The sequence below is a fragment of the Ictidomys tridecemlineatus genome, chromosome 7, assembly GCF_052094955.1.
Source record: "Ictidomys tridecemlineatus isolate mIctTri1 chromosome 7, mIctTri1.hap1, whole genome shotgun sequence".
Lineage (NCBI taxonomy): Eukaryota > Metazoa > Chordata > Mammalia > Rodentia > Sciuridae > Ictidomys > Ictidomys tridecemlineatus.
Genome location: NC_135483.1, coordinates 97,705,403 through 97,726,928, shown reverse-complemented (window position 1 = coordinate 97,726,928; position 21,526 = coordinate 97,705,403). Strand labels below are relative to the sequence as shown.

Genomic DNA, 21,526 nt, shown 5'->3' with positions numbered 1-21,526 from the left:
CCCCATCAGTTCTAGCAAAAGTCCTGGGAAGGGAGTTCTCATAGGCTCAGCTTGGATCACGTGTTCAACCTCTGAACCAATCAGTACAGTCAGAGATGGAGCGCTGATTGGTCGAATCTGACTCAAACGTGAGGAAGGCGGAGTCATCTTCCGCAAGAGCTAGAATGGGCTCTCTTTGAGAAATCCTGCATTTTGAAGCAGAAGGGGAATACGTAACCACATTTTTGTTTCTACAGCAGAGGAAGCAATTCTGGGAGATGGCAGAAAGTATATTGCCCCTACAACCTTCGCTAAACAAACAAACCCTGCAGTTATGAGACAATGCACTGGGGTTCTCATTCAGGTTCTGTTCACAGAGACGAGTGAGAACTGGAAGAAGCTGATGTCCGGCTTCTCGGATGCGCTGGGGTCAGGAGGGCCTGGCTGAGTTCTAGCCCTTCCTGGCTTTGGCCCCTATAGCCTTGCAATCTGTCCCTCCAGGAGGCTCCACTGCACCCGCAACTACATCCACATGCACCTGTTCGTGTCCTTCATCCTGCGTGCCCTGTCCAACTTCATCAAAGATGCTGTGCTCTTCTCCTCAGATGACGTCACCTATTGTGATACCCACAGGGTAACATGGCTGGGTCCCCTAGGGTACAGCTATGCCTGCGTTTTTGGGGGATGATGTGGGTAACGGGGTTGAACTCAGAGGTACTCCACCATTGAGCCACATCCCCAGCCCTATTTTGTGTTTTTTTAAGAGACAGGGTCTCACTGAGTTGCTTAGTGCCTTGCTTTTGCTGAGTTTGGCTTTGAATTCATGATCTTCCTACCTCAGTCTCCCAAGCTGCTGGGATTACAGGTGTGTGCCATGACGCTAGGTCTAGGGCTGCCTCTTAATGTTAAAGAAGTAGCTCCATCAGGAGAACCCTACACCATGGCATCCCTGTCAGGATTTGGAATTTTCTAGTCCAGGTATAATGAACCAGTCAGGGCCATTTTAGTCATCATCAATGATGCCTCCTAATAGTGGTTGGCACGCCCCTTCGTCCTTATTTCCATGAAAAGTGAGCTTGGAATGAGTTTTGTTACCCTTGGCTCAGAAATTCCTTCCCTCTCTAAACTAGTTTCCTCATCAGAAAAATGAGAGGGGTTAAGTAATATGGGGCATTTTCCCACTGAAGGAGACTCTTCCTTATAAAGTCTGGCAGCCAGTTCCAGAATTTGAACCCAGTTACTGCTTCCCTATAGATGGCTCATTGACCATCTTGACAAAACCCATGTGGCCTGTGGACTTTTACTCTCTAGAGAATGCTGTGGGCTTGCTTGGTCTTCTGACAGGAAGGCCACCGGAGTTGGCTCCGAAACTTGAGGCTCACTGTGGCCTGGCTCCTGCTTCCTATAACCCAGAGCTTTTTCCTTTTGGGTTGGTCACCAGAGGGAAGCCAAGGCCACCTGACCTGGACTCACCTGCCTTTCTCTGTCCAGGTGGGCTGTAAGCTGGTTATGATCTTCTTCCAGTACTGCATCATGGCCAACTACGCCTGGTTGCTGGTGGAAGGCCTCTACCTCCACACACTCCTCGTCATCTCCTTCTTCTCGGAAAGGAAGTGCCTGCAGGGATTCATAGCCCTTGGATGGGGTATGTTTCTCCACAGTGTGGTGTCTGTGCAGCACGCAGGAGAGGGCCTTAAGTAGAAAGGATTTCTTTTCTTGATCCAGCTTCACATTAAACTAATTTCTGTAATCTTCTGCAAGTTGCTTGATGTTTGGCTCTTTCTAGTTTATCTGTTGAATGGAAAATAATAGCTAAAATTGGGCACCAATTTCTGGCATCTGAGTCCTTTTACAATTTGGTTCCACCCAATACTTGTGGCCTCATCTTCCATTTACATGTCATCTTTCTTGCTTCCTTTCTGAATCACGATGATTTTGACTGCTAGTGTCAAGTCTGGCTCAGGTAGACTTTAAACATAAAAGAAACTAATTGGCTTATGCAACTAAAAAGGCTGGGGATTGCCAACTTTAGACCAGGATGAATCTAGCATTTTAACAGTGATTCTTTCTGTGTCTTAGAACATCAGATTTATCCTTCACCTGCAACTCCCAGAGTAATTGCCTATAGCTTTTGGGCTACGGGCTTTTTATAACCCAGCTCCAATGAGAAAGAAAGACTATGGTCCCAGCAGTCCCAACAAATATTCTAAGATTCACTTGGATTGGACCTCTTCAATCATATGCACATCCTTGACCCAATCATAGAGGCTGAAGGACTGGAATATGCTGATTGGCATAAACTGCTCAAACCACATGGCTTCCCAAAGGAAGTTCACCATTTATTTTATCAAACGGGAAATGATAGCAAGACAGCCACCTGCAGGCCCCCATTACATCTCTTCCTCCTTGCCTTTCTGGCCAAGGAACTCCATTTCTGGTCAGGCATATATGCATCACTTAATCATCATAACATCCCAAAAGCTTCTCAGAGACCTCAGCTCAGAGATGGAACATACTATCCTCAATTCCCCCCCTCAGACAAGAGCAGACCCAGGATCCAAACCAAGGCTTGTTAATATCCAAAGCCTTTTAATTTTTACTTTATCATTAACAAACTTCCATCCATTTACCTATCCACCCACCCACCCATCCATCCGTCCATCATTTATTTGATAAAGACATGTGTTAGTTACCCACTGGGTTCTAGTCAGAGAGCCAGGTTCCTGTGCTGATTCCCAGGCCTGCAAAGACAGTATGTGTCCCAGCCATTAGATTCATGCAGTTTCTTCCTGTTCCTTTTAATTAAGAAGGGTTCCTGCCAGGAATGCCCTCCTGTGCCTTTTCTGCTTGTCTAAATCCTTATGTGCAAGGGCCTGGTCTCCCCATCAGACCAGCAGGGAGGCCACCTGAGCTGGCAGAGTGCATTTCTTCTAAACCTTGGCAGCCTGACGAGCGCATGACCCTCAGCCAGCACGGGCTGTAGGGCTCTACAGATGTCTGCCTTGGACAGCAGTTCCAGAGGCCTGGGGACCAGGGACTTATCTTATGCAGCTAACTCTGATAAAAAGCACCCAATTTGGAGCTCAGCTCTTTGAACTTTGAAGTCCAGATCTGCCAGGATTAGCTGTGTGGACATGGAGCGTTTTTCCTCTATAATATCAGGGTCAAATTTTACTCAACATTCTTTGAGCACTTCTTTGTGTTTGGAGATTATAAAAACATGGGGGGAAAAAAGGGATGGTGAAGGGATTCAGCGATTTTAGCTGTCCCTCCTAATAATTACTCTCATGTTTCTAAAGACTCTGCTATTTTTCCTTGATTTGAAGTATTATTGGTTACCTCCTTATGATGAAAGATAAGGATATAAAATTTTTCATCTACTACTCTCATTCTTCCATTGTGGGTATTCATAATATTTAGTTAAATCATATTTACATTATTATATCTATGTAAGTATGGCTTACTGTTGAGCAATGTTATTTCAATGTGTGAGGAGACTTTCAAATACAAAAATAGTGGCCCCCTCCACAATTTATATTGGCTTCCCCAGGCATAAGTTAATTAAATGAGTATATGCTGCCGTAAAATTGGGGAAAAAAATCCTTTTTAAGTACAGAAACTTATCCTAGTCCCATTTTCTGGAATTTTCTTCCAGACTTTATTCTACCAGCAATTTTTTTTTTCTCATGTAGTTGTGGTCATTCCTTATGAAGAATTTTGAGACTTGCTTCTTTCCCATGAACACATAAGCATATTCTGAATTATTTCAAATCATCCACATTTTAAATTACCATTGTAAATGCATTTAACCAAATAGCTATTGTTTGGACATTTCAGATTTTTCTAAGTGTTCACTATGTGTGTTTGTGTTTGTTTGTGTGTGTGTGTGTGTGTATTCTTTTGGGTTTTTTTTATTGTTGTTGTTTGTTTGTTTGTTTTGAGACTGGGTCTCTATATGTTGTCCAGGCTGCTCCTGAACTCAGGGGCTCAGTGACCCTCTTGTCTCAGTCTCCCAAGCAGTAGGGAGCCCAGCACCACTGCACCCAGCTTCACTATTAGAAATAGCACAGTGATGAATACTTTATGGACAAAGCTTTTTTCCCTCTATAATACAAAATCCCAGCATTTGGATTACTGAGTCAAAAGAAGTGAACCCATTTAAAGTTTTCAATACTTATTCAAGGTTTTATTTTTTCAAAGTGTCTGAAGTATCACTCTATGCCCAAAAAGGAGATGAACCAAGCTCCCACTTGGTCCATGAACCTGAACATGTGGTAGGTCTGATGATTCTGCCTCAGAATCACTGCGGGGTGGCACATGTCCAACCTGGCTTGCTGGCCCCTAAAGTCTCTGAGTCAGTGGGTGAAGGGTGGGACCCAGGACTGTGCATGTCTATCAAGTTCCCAGGTCCCAAGGGCTTGAATATGAAATGACCCCTGCAACCCTGCAACCTCATGGGTTGAAGGCTTGGTCCCCAGTATGGCAGTGTTCAGAGATGGGGCTTTTAGGAAATGCTGGATCATCAGGGCTCATCACTGGATTAATCCACTGATGGGTTCATAGCTGAATGAACTATCAGGAGATGGTGCAAACTGTAGGAGGTGGGACCTGGGGACTTGGAAGGAGTGTGTCCCTGGGAGCATTCCCTTGGGGACTATCTTTTGTCTCCAGTCCCTTCCTCTCACTGTTTCCCAGATGCCTTGAGGGGAGCAGCCTGCTTGGTCACGCCCTGCCTGCCAGGACTGTCTGTCTCACCACAGGCCCAAAATTGTTTAGTGAATTAATATACTTGCTCATATCTATGTGAATATTGTTTACTACTGAGCCAAGTGGTACACAACAATTATCCTTCCATTTATTTAGCATTTTATGTTTCCTGGAGTTGAGTTTTTTTATTTGCTTATCAGTATTTTATTATATCACTTTCACTGATTCTCCCGAATTCTCTGAAAAACCCTCCAATACTATTTTCCAAATCATCAAACGTTAACAGGAAATCTCAGTGCCTATATGTTTTGTCAACCTAAATTTTGAGAAAATCAGAGAAATAAAAAACAATGACATTTTTGGGGGAATGGCATTGGCAATGGGAATATGTGTGCCACAGTAAACTGTGACTTTGTTCAAAGAGTTGAAACCAGGAGGGTTTTTTTTTTTTTTTTAAAAGAAAAAAAAAAAGAGAGAGAGGATTATATGAGATATGATCTTTGGCCAGGATGACTAATAACAAGAGTGGCTCCCTCCAAGGTGAACAGTCCCTGGGCAGATGTCCTTGTAGAATTACTTCTTCTAGTCGCTGTGCAAACTTGTGGTCCTGGCAGTCTTTTGTGACACTATCAGGCAATTATGAGCAAGAACCTTTTATTTCTAACCTCTCAACTTATTTATTTATTTTTGTTAGGGTTGACCTGGTGAGTTCACTTCAATTCTAACAACTTTTATGTTTCTTTCCATTTGTTCCTGCTGTATTAATTTCCTATGGCTGCCTAATACATTATCACCAAGTTGGTGGCTCAACACAACATAAATTTACTCTTTCAAAGTCCTGGAGATCAGAAGTCTGAAATCAAGGGGTTTGCAGGGTTGACTGTGAGGGACAATCTGATCCATGCCTCTCTCCTGTTCCTGAGTGGTAGCTGGTAGTCCTTGGCATTCCTTGGCTGATAGCCACATCATCCCCATTTCTGTCTGTCTGTCTGTCTGTGGTCTTCCTCCTCTACATTTCCTCCCAGCATGTCTTCTGGCCTTCTAAGTGTGCCAATTGTATTGGAGTAGGGGCCCACCCAATTCAACAGGACTTTATCTTAGCTAATGACATTAACTACAACCCTAATTCCAAATACGGGCACCTTCCAAGGTTCTGGTTAGACCTGGATTGGGGGGTGCAGCGCTATTTAACCCAATATATCTGCTACTGTTTTTTCTAGAGCTTTTTTCCCTCATGCTTGACTGGGTCTAGTGGTTTCCTAGACTTGCTCAGCTGTCTTACTCTTCATGCAGAGAATTCTCTTCACCTTCTGTCACAAATCCTATTTCCTTTATTTCTTGTCTCATTCTCTTTGATTTCCTCCCTCATTGTGTTGGAGCACATCCTCAAGTATCTGTCTGACAAACAGGATCTGGAGGAAACATTTTATTTATTTATTTATTTATTTATTTATTTTTATATTTTGCAACGCACATCTGAAAATGTCTTTATTCTGCTTTCACAACTAATTTGTCATTTTGCTGGACATAAAATATCAGGTCAAAAAATCATTTTCCTCTCAAGTTTCGAAGACTTTGTGTTTTGACCTCTGGTTTTATGGAGGGGTGCCATGTCCTTCTTGAGACTTTTTATTTACCTTCCTATGTATAAAATGCAAGGGCTGGGGTGTAGCTCAGTGGTGAAGCACTTACGTGGCATGCACAAGGTCCTGGGTTCCATCCCCAGCACTGCAAAAAATAAATAAGGAAACAAACAAATACGTAGGGGATTTTCTCTCTGTAGTTAGCAATGTCAGGGTGGAGGGGGCGGGGATGTGCTCCAGTGCAGATCTCCTTTCATTCATTTTGCTGGCATGTGGTGGCCCTTTCATCTGCAAACTCTAGTCCTCATTTCTTGAAGATGATCCTGGATTATCTGATGAATCATTTCTTTCCTTCATTTTTTTTTTTTTTCTCTTTTCTGAAACTCCTTTTAGTCAGATGGTGCCTGGCCTGGAAACAACCTCTAATTTTCTAATTTCCTACTTTGCATTCCATTGTCTTTTTGCTCTGCTCTCAGGGAGATTCCTGGTCTTTATCTCCCAACCCATCTTTTGAATGTTGTACTTGGTCACCCTGTGTTTAGTTTCAAAGCCCTGTCTTACCCTCCGATTGCTCCTGGTTTGCAGGATCCTGTCTGTATCTTGTAGGCACCATCTTATTTGTTCAGGCTCCTTCTGCTCTTGGCATGGTCTGTTTCTCTGAGTTCCTTTTCTCTGGTTGTTTTGTTTCCAGTCTTTTATGTAATCAGAGGTGGGTGACTTGACTTTGGCTGAGTCACTTTGGAACTGACCAGAGGCGCTAGAGAGGGGCTGGGAGACTGGGCTGAAGTGGCCACTGTGCTGAAGGGTCCCAGCACTGTTGATTTTAGGCCCCTTTTTTTTCTGGGGCTGTTCAGTTCCTCCAGGAAAGAATCCTTTTACGTTTTGGGTGTGGTGAGACAAGGGGGCTGGGACCCAGTTGTCATTCCTCAATCAGCTTTCTCTGTTCCTAAATGTCGTGACACCTCTTGTCCACTCCACCTTTCCTTCCTAGTCTTTGTGCTTCTGATTATGCCACTTTTTTTTTTCTTTTTTCTTTCTGTGGCGTTGAGGCTATGTTAGACCACGACGCAAGAAAAGACCACTGACTCCAATTAAAATCAAATTAAAGCAAGCTTATTGGGGCTGGGGATGTGGCTCAAGCGGTAGCGCGCTCGCCTAGCATGCGTGCGGCCCGGGTTCGATCCTCAGCAGCACCACATACCCACAAAGATGTTGTGTCCGCCGAGAACTAAGAAAAAATAAATAAATGTTAAAATTCTCTCTCTCTCTGTCCCCCTCTCTCACTCTCTCTTTGAAAAAAAAAAAAAGCAAGCTTATTATTTCGACCGGCCGGGCTGCCTTGCCCCTCAAAATCGTGGGAGCCAAGGACAGCCCCGAGGCTTCTTTGTGGCCCAGTTTTATAGCCCAAAAAGTTACACAAAGGGGGGTTACAGATAACAACACTCTGAGGAGCATAACACAAGTTTACATTTTTGCTGGCCCCGGCATCAGAATTTATGGAGATCTTAGAGACTCAGAGAGGGTCCTTATCCGGCCAGGGAAGGCCAGAATTTATGAGGCGTCACTAAGGTTTAGGAAAGGGTTGTTATATGGTCAGGGAAAACCGGACCTGGGTGAGTTCAGGGCACGGGCAGGCATTCCAATCAGCTTTACAAAATCAAATAATGGCCAGGCCATACAGACATCCTGATATTTTTACAGAAAACAGAAATGAATCCTTCATAACTTGTGACAAGCTGGCTTCTGATCTAATGAGATAACTAGGCTAGGTATATCAGCTAGAAGCCAAGGCCCCCACACACTAGGCAAGGACTCTGCCACTGAGCTACAGCCTCGGACCCATTTCTATCTCTTTGCTGTCATTTTGGAGGGGCTTTGGGGAAAAGAGAAATAAATATCTAAGCTCAGTTTGCTGTCTTTAAACAGAAGTCAGGAAGTGTTCCCTATATCTTTTAAACTCATGAAAATTTTCTCTTGTCTGTGTATTTTTGTGTCAATACGGCAGTGATGGTTTACCTTACCAGTTAGATGATTGAGCTTCTTACAAACCAATATTTTAATAAAAATCAATTCCAGTTCAGGAGCGGGGACCCACCAACTGTCTCCACAGGTTCCATGATTCTGCCCAGGGGTCCATGGAGTCTGGCCCAGGCTCCCAGGATGCTCCTAACCCCAAGCAGCTTTCAGGATTCATCCAATCCTGCCTCCACTCCCAGAACATCCCAGCACCTTTGAAGCATGTGGCTACACAGAGACACAGGATGGCAAAGGGGTTTCTGTGGGAACCAAATCTTGGCACTGGCTCAGCACCTGGGCTAGAGTCGACCTGTTCCTCTGTTGAAGTCTGAGTCCTCTCTTCCCCCTTCCCAATTTGTTTTTAACCCTCAGGTTCTCCAGCTGTTTTCGTTGCTTCGTGGGCTATCACCAGGCACTTTCTGGAAGACATCGGGTAAGCGGTTGGAAGGAGAGTTACCAAGAATTTGTAGACAGAATTCTGCCCCCCCACCAATTCAGCCAAACTTGAACTGAAAAATGAAAAGTTGGTCTCCACTGAAGATGTACCGACTTTTAGTCCTTGTCATTATTCCCTGAACAATATAGTAGGATAGCTATGTACATTGTATTAGGTATTCTAAGTCATCTAAAGTGTACAGGACAATATATGTAGAATTATATGCAAATACTATATGATCTTATTGAAGGGACTTGAGCATCTGTGGGTTTCGGTATCGTGGAGCATCCTGGAACTCATCTCCTATGGATGCTGAGAGGGAACTATTCTTGACCTTGTTTCTTTCTTCAAACAGCACGGTTGAGCTTCTAACAAACCAATATTTTAATAAAAATCAATTCCAGTTCAGGAGGGGGGACCCACCAACTGTCTCCACAGGCTCCATGATTCTGCCCAGGGGTCCAGCCCTTGGAGCTATCTAGGAGCTGTCTTTGGAGCTCTCTAGGAAAGGCCTGCTGTTTCAGATGAGAGGCCCAGGCGAGTTCTCTGGAGCTGTGCTTCTCACTCTCCAGGTGTGTTTCCAGATGGGCCACACCTGCAGTCTCCTGTCTTTGTGCCTGCAGGGTCAGCTCTGGGCTTAGATCAGGGGCCAGACTGCAGTACTCCAGGCAGCTGCTGCTCAGTAGAGGACACCTCCCTCCCCTGCAGGTTTAAGAGCCCTGAGGGTAGCACCATTCTCACCTCCTGGGTGTGGCAGTGACCTGGACAAACCAGAGCTCTGGTCTTGATCTATAAAGGAGTGAAGTGCAGGTGGACTAAGCCCAAGGGGCCCACCTGCAGGTGAGCACGGGAAATGTTTTGAGGCAGCATGGTAGGTAGGATGCCACCAGGCCAAGAAGTGGGCTGGGGGATGAGGCTTGTGTGTGTCTTATAGTTCAAACTCTGCCCCAAATAATGGTTTCAAATCCACTTTTTAAAAATGAGTGAATTTACTTTTTTAAGAAAAAAAAATCTGGCTGGTTACAGGGTTGTACACCTGCAGTTTCAGCAACTCTGGAGAGGGAGTCAGCATTGCTTGAGCCCAGGGTTTGGAGGCCACCTGGGCAAGTGAGTAGGTGGCCTCCTGCTCTAAAAAAAAAAAAAAAAAAGGAACCCTCCCTCCTTTCTAGAAAAAAAAAATGGAAAGTTCTATTAGAATTTCTCATTTTCTTTGTGGGAAAAAAATTTCCACCTCTCTAGAAAAAGTGGAAAGTTCTATTAGCACTTCTCATTTCCTTTGTGGAAAAAAACAAAAACAAATAAACCCAACCAATTAAACTCTGTTCTAGTTGCCTTGGACTAGGCACATCTCTCTGATCAGGTTCCTCTCATGACTGATGTCCTGGGATCCTGAGGTCCCAAGCCAGTCACCGTGCCACCTCAGTCACCAATGCTCTGTGCCTGGCCCCTGCTGACAGCTGAGTGTGCCACTGTGAGCCCCAGTGAATTCTGACAGGCTAGCTTTGGGATCCTGGGGTCCCCAGTCTCTTAGGTTCCAGTAAATTCCATGGAGATAGGTGGCTGCTCCCTGTGCCCCAGCCGTGCTCCTGAGCTACAGGAGAGGGGCAGGTTCTAACAGTGCTGGGCACACAGGGCTCGGGCCACAAACCTGAGGCTATGTCCGAGGTTGCCTGGGGAACGGCATTGGCTGGGTAGTCCAGCTTCCCCCTCCTGACAGTGCTCCTTGTCCCTCCCTCTCTCTGTCCCATAGGTGTTGGGACATCAATGCCAATGCTTCCATCTGGTGGGTCATTCGAGGGCCTGTGATTCTGTCCATCCTGGTGAGTGGCTGTCTTCCCCTGAGCTGGGGCCCAGTGGGACTGATGGAAACAGTGACCGGCCCATGGGGGTAGAGGACTTGGAGGCTGGGATTCCTCTAGATGCCAGTGTTCCCCAAGGAACAGAATTGGGCTATGAGTCCTAGTTGCCTCTAAGCCTATGTTTTATGGCAAGTGTTTTCCCAGGCCTTGGCAATTCCTGAGAACAACGAGGGTGAGGGGCTGGAGTAGGTGGGGGAGGAGGGCAGGAGAGGAGCTTCCACATGAGCAAATAACCTCCCAGCATGGGCCACAGGGTGGGAAGAGAGGGCGCCAAAAAAATGAAGAGACTAGGACCCATGCCTCTAATCCCAGAGAATCTGAAGGCCAAGGCAGCCTCTGCAATTTAGCCAGACCCTTTCTCAAAATAAACAATCAAAAAGAATTGAGGGTGTAGCTCAGGGGTAGAGCACCCCTGGGTTCAGTCCCAAGTAACACACACACACACACACACACACACAGAAAGAAAGTCCAAACTCCATTCCTGCCCTTCAGGAAGTTATGGTCAAGTTGGTAGAAGCTTAACAGATGCAAGCATTTGGCCTTTTATTCTACCCAAGGCCTCAAGCATGCTTGGCAATGGCTCTACCATTGAGCTCCATTCTTAGATCCCTTTTAAGATATTTTAAGTGCTCTGGCAAAGTAACATCATCTCTAAATACAATAATAAGGAATGAGTGGCAATCAAGGGTAGCTTCCTGGAGGTGGTGATTGAGCTGCAAACTGACTGGAGGCTGTGAAACAGCAGTTTTTAAAGTGTGGTTCTAGACCAGCAACTGCAGCTCTAGCTGGGAGCTTGTTAAAAATGCAAATTCTTGGATCCACACCAGACTTATTGAACCATAACCTTTGGGGATGTACCCTAGATTCTCAGAACTGAATTTAGAGCATGCCTGGGTTCAATTCCAAGTACCATACACAGAAAGGAAGGAAGGAAGGGAGGGAGAGAGGGAGGGAGGGAAGGAGGGAGGGAGAAAGGAAGATAGAGAGAAAGAAAATTAGCTTTGACATTCCCTGGGAGCTTATTAGAAATGCAGACTCGGGGCTGGGGATGTGGCTCAAGCGGTAGAGCGCTCGCCTGGCATGCGTGCGGCCCGGGGTCGATCCTCAGCACCACATACCAACAAAGATGTTGTGTCTGCCGGGAACTAAAAAATAAATATTAAAAAAAAAATGCAGACTCTCAGGCCCAGCCTGCCACCTACCTTTTTCAAGACCCCAGGGGGATTCCAAAGCACTGAGAATATGAATGATCTGCCCAGAGGCTGAGAAAGTCTAGAGCCCCTGCAGGCTGGGGTGGGAGGGGGTGTTTCCTCCAGCCTTTGCCTCTAGAAAGGGTTCTGGGGGGTAGGAGTGAGCAGCAGGGTGGGCCTTTCAGGTGGTGTCTGCAGTGTCTTCTCCACCCTCAGGTCTAGGGGACAGGGCCAGGAGAAGTATCTGAGAAAGCAAGACACCTTCAGCCCTCCTTCTGCCTTGTGTTTTGCAGATCAATTTCATCTTATTTATAAACATTTTAAGAATCCTGATGAGAAAACTTAGGAGTCAAGAAACAGGAGGAAATGAAGTGAACCAATATAAGTAAGTGGAAAGCAAAGACCCAGGCATGTTCTGTCTGTCAGCAAGCATTTACAGAGTACCTACTGTTTACTCAACTGTTTCCAGAAAAAGAAAGAAAAGTGATAGACAAAGTTCCAGTGAAATGGTGGGGATGGGCCTGATTATGAAGCCCCAGACACTGTGGTGTGGGAAAATCAAGAAATCTCAGCCAGGAAGTCTGGAAGCAGAGATGTGACCCTTAAGGCCAGGCGAGGGACCCCGATTCAGACAATCTGTGTAGCTGTGCATGTTGTTCAGGAGAGAATAACCTTAGCTCTCATCAGATTTTTCAGGTATATCAAAAATACTTAAAAACCTTTTAAGATGTTAAAGAAGATGTGTTAGTCTGCCAGGGCTGCCATAAGAAAATAACCACAAACTAGGGGCTTAACAACAGAAATGTACTTTCCCACAGTTCTGGAGCCTAGAAGTCCAAGATCAAGGCTAAATGTCTTCTGAGGTGTCTCTCTGTGGTTTGTAGATAGTCACCTTTGCCCTGTGTCCTCACGTGTTCTCTTCTCTGTGCACAGGCATCCAACACTGTGGGCCCAAACTTCCTTTTCTCATAAGGACACAGTTGGATTGAACTATGGTCAATCCTAATGGCCTCATTTTAACTTGATCACCTCTTTAAAGACCCTGTGCCAAAATACAATTGCATCCAGGGGGTCTTAGCTTCAACATATGAGGCAGCAGCCTCCAAGATAGGATATGGTAAAGACAAGTTAGCGTCTAATGGAGTCTTTCTCCATGATCTGTTGAGTTCTGAGAGTCTCACAGTAGCCAGGATCCTGTCAGACTCCGCACGACATCCCTGGAGCGACAGGCTCTGAAGTCAGGTAGAGCTAGAGGTCAGGGTAAAGTTACCAGATAAAATACAGGATGCCCAGTCACATTTGCATTTTGGATAAACAACAAATAGTTTGGTTTTTTTTTTAAGGACTTATTCCCTCTAACTTTCCCATTGTGTATATGAAATTCAAATTCGACTGGGTATCTTGTATTTTTATTTGCTAAAGTTGGCGACACTGATCTTGGAAGAAAACACAAGAACTTCTCCTCATAGGTATGTATTACCTAAGAAAACAAAGCTGGGTGTGCTCAGCTTAAGTTAGACACAGAGTGACTGTCACACACATATATATAATTTATAAGCAAAAGTTATTTGAGGGCCTGTTTATGTATTTACTGATGAGACCCATAATCAGAAAGTCTTGGGATAGATCACGTGTTGGCGAGTGTTGTGTCTTGAGTGCAGGGTGCGTGGGAGTTAGGAATTTTCCAAAATGATGGAAACAGGAGCTGGGGGCCTGGCTCAGTGGGAGAACGCTTGCCTGGCATTCGAGGTTTGATCCACAGCACGACACAACCAAACAAAAACAAATGAAAAAAAATTTTTTCAGAAAAACAAAATAGTTCAAATGGGCACTAGATGAGATGTGCCCTTGCTGACAGGAAAGGGGCCAGAGGGAGGCAGCACAGGAGTGACAGTGTGTCCCTGTGTCCCCAGGCGCCTGGCCAAGTCCACCCTCCTGCTGATTCCCCTCTTCGGTGTCCACTACATCGTCTTCGCCTTCTCCCCCGAGGACGCCATGGAGGTCCAGCTGTTTTTTGAATTGGCCCTTGGCTCATTCCAGGTGAGCTTTGGGGTCTGTGGCTACTGGTGAAAAGGGCCAGATTTCTATTTCCTCAGAGAGAAGCAGAGGGTCCATCCGTGACAGCAAGCAGCCAGTGCTGATGGTCATTGGTGACTTGGGAAGAGACCTCATTTGGTGGAGACCCATAGGACTGCCTGTGCTTTGTGACCCTGAGTGGGACTCGAAGTCCCCACCAGTCAGTGAGGGTGGGAGATGAAACTAAGAGACTGACTGCAGGGAACACAAAAACGAAAAGCCACCCAGCACTCTGAGTTCAACTCTCCATACCATCTGCAGTCTCATTAAGGCAGACACCCCAAAGCCTGCAGGAGGATGAGCCCGGTCAGTCTCCTCCTCTTCATACTGGGAAGAACATAGAAAATCCCCAAACTGAGAAATCCACAAGTAGCAGCATCAGCATATTTATTTAGAATCAGTTAAGAGAGTTCAAGTTGCCTTGGAGCAACAGGAAATGGGGGCGGGGTTGTCAGGAGACTATTGATTTTTTACAAAATAAGAATTATCTGACTTTTAAAAGCCATGTGCATGTGCAACTTATTAAAAACAAAATCTGGCAAGAAAAAAAAAAGAAAAAAATGAAGGGGGGGGGGAGAAAAAGGAGAGAGAGAGAGAGAGAGAAAGGAAGGGAGGGAGGGAGGGAAAATCACCTACCTAGGAATCCTATATGATGTTGTGAGGTTAGAAAAGGAAACAGGTTCAGGTAGAAGGGAGTCTTAATGCAAATCCCAAACTTTACAATGATATTTGTTTATTTAATCAGAAATTTTCTTAAAAAAAAAAAAAACAAGGTGATGTCGCTTTTGAGAAGAACAGTGGTCCCTTACCACTCATAGGTTCCAGGGAGGACACACAACTGGGAGCACACCATTGCCTTCCTGTGCCTTCAGACCCCACTCCAGCGTGTCCCTTCTGCCTCCTCTGAGCAGCAACTCTGCCTAGGGCCCCTGCCAATGTCCCAGACCTGCAGAGGACCAAGCCTCTGGTGTATATGACCCACGGTTCTCTTCCTCCTGGCTCCTGGGCCCCAATTCAGCACTTAAGAGCCACTTGTGAAGAAGGACTTGACCTGGCTCACGAAAATGGTAGTGACCATGTGGAAAGCTGGAAGACCAGATCTGCTTTACCACACAGATGGGGACTTCCTGTCCCTCAGAGTTGAGGCTATAGACTACCTAAGCAAAAGCCATTCAGCTTCTCTATGGGAAAATGTTCACGAGAAATCCAAAAGCACTTTCCTGATGTTCCCACAGAAATTCTTATGAAGAAAAGGATTATTAAGATTGTATAGGGCTGGGATATAGCTCAGTTGGTAGAGTGCTTGCCTAGCATGCACAAGGCCCTGGGTTCAATCCGCAGCACCACCAAAAAAGAAAAAAAAAAGTGTGTATTTGTAAGTATAGTGTATACAGTCTTATATGTATGAGGTAGGTAACAAAATATATATATATATATATATATATATATATATATATATATATGAAACAAATTTTCACATATGCATATATAAAAGTGAAGAGAACAGATTGAGCCCTCAGGTACCGGTCCTGCAGCTTAGCAATATCTATTCATGGCCGTTTTTACTTCCTGTCTATTTTTACAGATAACCCCCCATCTTTTTTTTCTTTTGAGATGAGATCGTGCCAAGCTGCCCAGGCTGGCCTCATACTTGGGGTCCTCCTCCCTCAGCCCCTGGCATTACAAGTGTGCATCACCATGCCTGGCTGTGCCCTTATCTTTTTAAGTAAATCCAAGACATCATTTTCTTTTCTTTTCTTTTTCTGTGGTACTGGGACTTGAACCCAGGGGAGTACTGTGAGGTGGTCAGCACCTCATAAGGTAATTTTTCCTGCTCAGGAGGGGATAAGCCACCTGAGAAAAATATAGTAATTAGTGAAGGGATAAAAGACAAAGTCAGAATTAGTTTTAAAAGCAGAGCACCTGAAAGATTCTTCCAGTCCTGATTAGGAACTGGAACAGAACAGCTAGAAAATGGCCTGTTTATTTAAGGGGGTACATCAAAGGCAGGGATAAGGTTTCAGGGGTGGAGCCTTGCTTAGGTGTCTTACAGTCAACAGGTTGATTGGCATCTTGCCAGGCCACACCTCTCTCTGAGAGACTGTGTGGCTATGTGGCTGCAGCAGGTCACCCCATCTTCGGAGCTGTGTGGAACCCGGCAAAGCTGAATAGGAACTCATATGGTCTTACCAGCTGGATTCCTGCTGCAAGTTTCCCGATATCAGCTTTTCCTATTCACTGGCTATGATGCCAGTTTGGTCCGTGCACAGTTCATGGATGGCTCCCGACAGGGGAGCTCTGAAAGACAGGGGTTTAAAGAACACACACAACGCAACACCATTATCCCTCTCATAGACTTATTAAAACTAAATGCATTAACTCTTTCTGATTGTATAAATAATACTTGCTTATTATAGATAATTTGGAAAACAAGGAAAAGTAAAAATGAAGAAGAAAAAGGGCTGACCCTGAGCTCTATCTCCAGTACTGCCCCAAAAAAAAAAAAAACAGGAAAAGACCACTTCTTCATGGCATTAAAATTTGGCTAGTCTTCATTGTTAATGATTGCATAATAACTAAAATTTAGTAGACTTGCTGGCCATGTGTGAGGCCTGCCCTATCTACAGTTGGGTGCAGCTAACTTTTCTTCACCCAGAATTCCTGCCCTCCCCTTAACAGTGAAAAGGTGTCTTTGGACCCAGGACAGGTAAGGTCTGGGTGACCTGGGTCTATGAAATGGGCAGCCCTTCAGCTAGACCACCAGCTCTGGACCACGCATGCACAGTTCTTCTTGCTGGAAGGCCCCTCATCCATAAAGTGGCGGTCCTCCTACCTCCCACCCAGGCTTTAGTGAAGATTGAATGAAGCACCGAAGAACCCAGAATCCCACAGTTACTCAGGGCAAGCTGTGCTGCAAATCCAGGTCCATATATACCAAGCCCATCACAGCCGATTTACCTGCCGGGCATGTTAAAATTACACAGCCTGCCTTCACATGCCTTTCCCTCCTCTAACAGTGTGCTTCAGCCAGTCCCAATGTCTGGCAATCTTGTTTTTTGGGGGACTAGGGATTAAACCCCAGGGTACTCTACCATGAGCTACATCCGAGACAGGGTCTTGCTAATGTGCCCCCAAATTTAGAAGCCTTGAGCAAGCATTCCTGCCATTCCATGAGGTGGGCAGCAGCTCTGGGCCAAGCACACAGAGTTCCAGTCTTGCTGTCACTGCAGCAGTCATTGATGCCTGACATTCTAAAGCAAACCCGTGTAGTTTTGTCACTGACTCATTAAAATGCCATTATCTCAGGACTGTGCAGGTAGCTCAGTGGTAGAACATATACTTAGCATGCATGTGGATTCAATCCCCAGCACACATACACACAAAAGCCTATATATATATGTATATGACCGAGGAGTCATATGTATACCAAGCCCATCACAGAGGAGCTGTGTCATCACTTTTGGGGTCATTTCCCGTGTGGTAAGTAGCTAAGGGCAAGCCTGCGTGGGAAGAGGGCTGAAGATGAGCGCCTAGGCTTCTAATGAGGGACGAGGAAGAGCACCAGTCGGGGCAGGGGTATGGGAAGTCCTCTAAGGAAGGGCAGGCTGACCAAGGTGTACTCTCCCCATTTATGGATCTGCAGGCCTCTTTGACTTGACTTAGGCACCCCAGACTGGCAGAGCTCCAAGGACACCATCAGGAAAATCCAGCTCCAAATCCAGCTCCTTCCAGGGAAGGAGGGTCCAGATAGGCCCAGATCTCCCAGGCCAGGGAACATGAAACCCTGACTATGGAGATACACTCACCTGTCTCCTGGGCAAGAGGCCAAGTCCTGCTGTTGGCTGGCCTGGGCCTGTACGTAGTTTATTCCAAACACATATTTGTTCTTCAACATGAACTAGTCCTCCAGGTTTCAGTGTCTTCAGATTCCTAGCTTAGCTCAGAAATAAGACCACTCTAGGCCCAGGGTCTCCCACTGGACTGGCCCTGCCCCTTCACAGTGGGGCAGCAGCATACATCCTGCTGCTCTTACAGATGGCTCACTTGATTCAGGTGAGGTTCCTGGTCCCTGCTGGCTGGGTTCAAGTTAATCCCCTAAATTACAGTCACTGAGTGTGTTTGAGGCACTAGATGACAGGGACAACAGGATGAAAGGCATTCACAGTCTGTGCTGGATGGTGCAGGTCCAGGCAGGCACATTGTGTGGGCCCAAAAGAGGTGATACCCCTAAATCAAGGGAGATGGGGAAGTGAGCCTGGAGTTGGGGATCACAGGACTCAGACTGGAGGTCAGAGGAACTGTCCAGGCCCTGCTGCCCCAGGCAGATGCTGAGGCCCTGCAATAACACCTGCTCTCTCTGGCAGGGGCTGGTGGTGGCCATCCTCTACTGCTTCCTCAACGGGGAGGTGAGTCTTCTTGGGCTGCCACTGGATTCCAGGGCAGGAGCTACCTAGATCCAACGGGGGAAGAAAGGGCTATTTGTGGAGGGTGGGTATGTGGGCTGCATGGCCAAGGGGCTTGACCAGCCTTCTAGGAGTCTAGTCTTGCTAAGAGCAGCCGATTTACCTGCTGGGCATGTTAAAATACTTCCCAGGCCCTGCCCCCAAATTCTGGTTGAGCAAAAATTTATTCTGTGGGTCCAGGCTGGGTCCCGAGAAAGTATTCCTTAACAAACACTCCAGAGGATTCTTATCCATGGGTAAGTTTTAAAAACTTGGGGGAGTATAGTGAGAACCCAGGCTCTGGTCTGCTCAGCTGCTTGTTCCATGGCTGATCTGGGTCACAGCCCCTCTCTGGCCTCAGTCTTCCCATAGGTGAAATGGGGACTTAGAAGTGATAACTGTAGCTCAATCCTCCAAGGCCTCAAAATGGGTATGGACTCCCGGGGAGGACTCTGGCCTTGCAGAGCATTTGGGTCAGGACAAGAGGCTCCAGACACACAAAAGCCATGAAATCAACATGGGTTGAATAGGATATGGCACCCAAACACAGCCTGTTCAGGTTCACCAGACTCGAATGGAAATGACCTCTGATGTTTTCCAAAAGTTAAGCATCAAGCCTGGCCTCAAAGGTTGGACTGCTCCAGCTGGGGATTAGGAGGGGAGTGTCTGTGGAGCAGCTCCCGGCTCCCAGGTAAATTCAGGGCCGGGTGGCTTCATGAGATTAAGCAGACAGTTGTGTCAGTGGGGTTCTGAATGTTTGAGTTCTGCAGTTTGGGAAACAAACAAGTTCTTTCTTTGGGACATAGTGTCATCAAGAGGCAGGTCCAAGTGCCCAAGATAGAGGGAGCCCTCAGTACCTATGGGACACAGGGCTGGCAGGTGAGGGACAGTAGGACCAGTGGGGCACAAGTGTCACCACTGTGTGGAGGCCCTTGGGAGTGAGCCAGGCTCCAGCTGCCCCTCCCTCCTGGCTGATGGCTGGTCTCTGGCAGGTACAGCTAGAAGTTCAGAAGAAGTGGCGGCAGTGGAATCTCCAAGGCTTCCCGTTGCGACCTGTGGCCCTCAGTTTGTCCTTCAGCAATGGGACCAGTGGCCCCACTCATGGCACCAAGGGCAGCCCTTCAGAGCAGAGCCGGGGCATCTGCAGGGCCAGCATCATCTGAGAGGACGGAACGATGCCGACCGTGGACAGAGGTTAAAGCAGGTCCTAGGAGGCTGAACGCTGCCTTGGAACAGACCTGTCTCCCCAGCAGTTGTCCTGTGCTCTCCTTGTGGCTGTAAATGTCCCTCCTCCAGGCCTGGGATGCCTCAGAACCGAAGTGACCAGGGCACCGTGAGACAGGATGAAGGCCTAGGACTTGGTCTGTGTTGCTCTTCTGGGAAGAACAGTTCAGGGGCCCAAGAAAGGAGGCGGGGAAATAAATGGTACCTGGGAAGAGGTCTGCTCTATTTGTCAGTCTTTCTGCCCTGCTAACACAGAGAAGGGAATATGCCCTGGCTTGTTCCCTGGCCACCCGCTGCAGGAAGAGGGCACTTCCCTGGACCCCAGGTCATTTTCAGGGACAAGCTTAGAGGCTCAGAAAGAAAGGACAGTCTAGGTCCTTGGCCCATCTCCCTTTGCAACTCACCTGGCTAGTAGCTCTCACTAGGGCCTTTGGACAATAGATAATTAATCTGATAAAGCCTCAGGACCCTTGACCCTTTTAGTACCTTGACATGGTGTGAGGCTTACCAGTATGGATTCATGTGGGTAGGGGGGGAGGTGCAAGATCAGCATGATCCCACTACAGATGATAAACAGGTTTACCGAAGCCCTGGGCCCTGCTCAAGCTACTCAGCAAGGAGGTGGCAGTTTGGCCCAAGGCCCTTTACTTCAACTGTGCCTGCTCAAGGCTGTGTCTAAACTCTTCCCACTCCCAGGCAGGGCTGGGCAGGGTCTTTCTCCCAGCCCCACTAAGCTCCTGGGGTTGTTGTCTTACCCTTCATTCTGGCTCTAGTTTCCTGTGAATATATCTGCACTGTCTGCCCATATAAGGATGAAAGAAGACAATATACTGGAATCCTTTTACAAAACAAAACCTCACAGGAAGCATTCTGGAGGGAAGTGGAAACTACTTAGTTTAAAGAAAAAAGCATCTTGCTGAGGGGCGACCAGCTCCAGTCCTGGCTTTGGGTGGCTCTCCTGTCCTCTCCCTAAAGACAAGCAAGTCACCTCTTTGCACCTTACAGACCGCTGTAGGGTCCTACTTTCCAAGATAAGATCCAGCCTGTGTGATTGACAAGCTCTGCTCTCTGAAAAACCAACAGCCCTCAGAAGGGGCTGGGTATCTCTCCGTGTTAGAGCACTTGTCTAGCATGCACAAGGCCCTGGGTTCCATCTTAGGGCCACGAAAATCCTCTCAGGTGATCGCTACGGACTCCCTGCATCTTGATAGTTCAAACTTAGTATCTACAGCCTCTGAATCTGTGCATCTTGGAATACAGATTTTTTAAAAAATAACCATAGAAGGGTCAGGCTAGTGGCACACCTCCAAAGTCCCAGCTACTTGGGAAGGCTGAGGCAGGAGGATCGCTTGAGCCCACAAGTTCAAGACCAGCCTTGGCAACATAGTGAGACCCTGGATCAACAACAACAACAACAACAACAAAAATCACCACAGGGAGGTAGGATACATGACCAGCCCAGGAGGATACCAAAAACCCATGCAATTGGTAGCAGCCAGAATTCACTAGGTGGGAGGGGGAAGGAATCAGCCTAGAATTAAATGATCTAATAGTCCACTTTTTCAGGGCAGAAAAAGGAACTGGAAAGGATTTTGTTCACCGTGGTGAAAAAAGTACAGACAGATCTTCCTTCCAGCAAGGATGGAAATCTCCATTGCTTCTTGACCCCTTCTCTTCTCCTCATCCCCAGGATGGTTGTTAATCATTACCCAAGGTCTGGCTGTTCCCTTTACCCCCGGTGAAGCCCAGCAGGCCCAGAAACGTGCTCTTTGAAATGTATTCATGTTCCAAAATGGTACCCCAAGGCTGTAGACATGCAAGTGTGCATAAGAGCACACACACAGGCCTTGGGAAAAACAGTGTGCTCCCCGTCAGCTGGGCCTTGCGGGAGGGCTCGCTTAAGGAAAAGGATTCTAACAGGAAGGGCCCCCAGAAGGAACAGCTAACTGATAGAAGCTGGGGTCATCCAGGGCTTGTGTGGTCCCCAAAAGAGTGGGAGAGAAATCAAGTCAAA

The 21,526-nt window shown here is 46.7% G+C and overlaps 1 protein-coding gene and 1 long non-coding RNA gene across 3 annotated transcripts in view; one reads left to right on the top strand and one right to left on the bottom strand.

Annotated features, from left to right (window-relative positions):
* Sctr (secretin receptor) overlaps positions 1-19,724 on the top strand; it is a 64,133-nt gene extending 44,409 nt beyond the window's left edge. For both annotated transcript variants that reach the window (XM_078017250.1, XM_005315953.5), the window contains 8 exons: positions 481-613; positions 1,471-1,624; positions 8,658-8,718; positions 10,472-10,541; positions 12,064-12,155; positions 13,684-13,810; positions 18,211-18,252; positions 19,281-19,724. In XM_078017250.1, coding sequence (XP_077873376.1) covers positions 481-613; positions 1,471-1,624; positions 8,658-8,718; positions 10,472-10,541; positions 12,064-12,155; positions 13,684-13,810; positions 18,211-18,252; positions 19,281-19,451 — 850 coding nt within the window. In that variant the 3' untranslated portion in view covers positions 19,452-19,724. The remainder of the gene's footprint in view (positions 1-480; positions 614-1,470; positions 1,625-8,657; positions 8,719-10,471; positions 10,542-12,063; positions 12,156-13,683; positions 13,811-18,210; positions 18,253-19,280) is intronic.
* Positions 14,217-17,645, bottom strand: LOC144365517 (uncharacterized). Its single transcript, XR_013424038.1, has 2 exons — positions 16,037-17,645; positions 14,217-14,792 (listed from the first exon to the last, which is right to left on the bottom strand). It is a non-coding gene; the product is annotated as an uncharacterized LOC144365517 (long non-coding RNA).
* Positions 19,725-21,526: the final 1,802 nt, after the last annotated feature.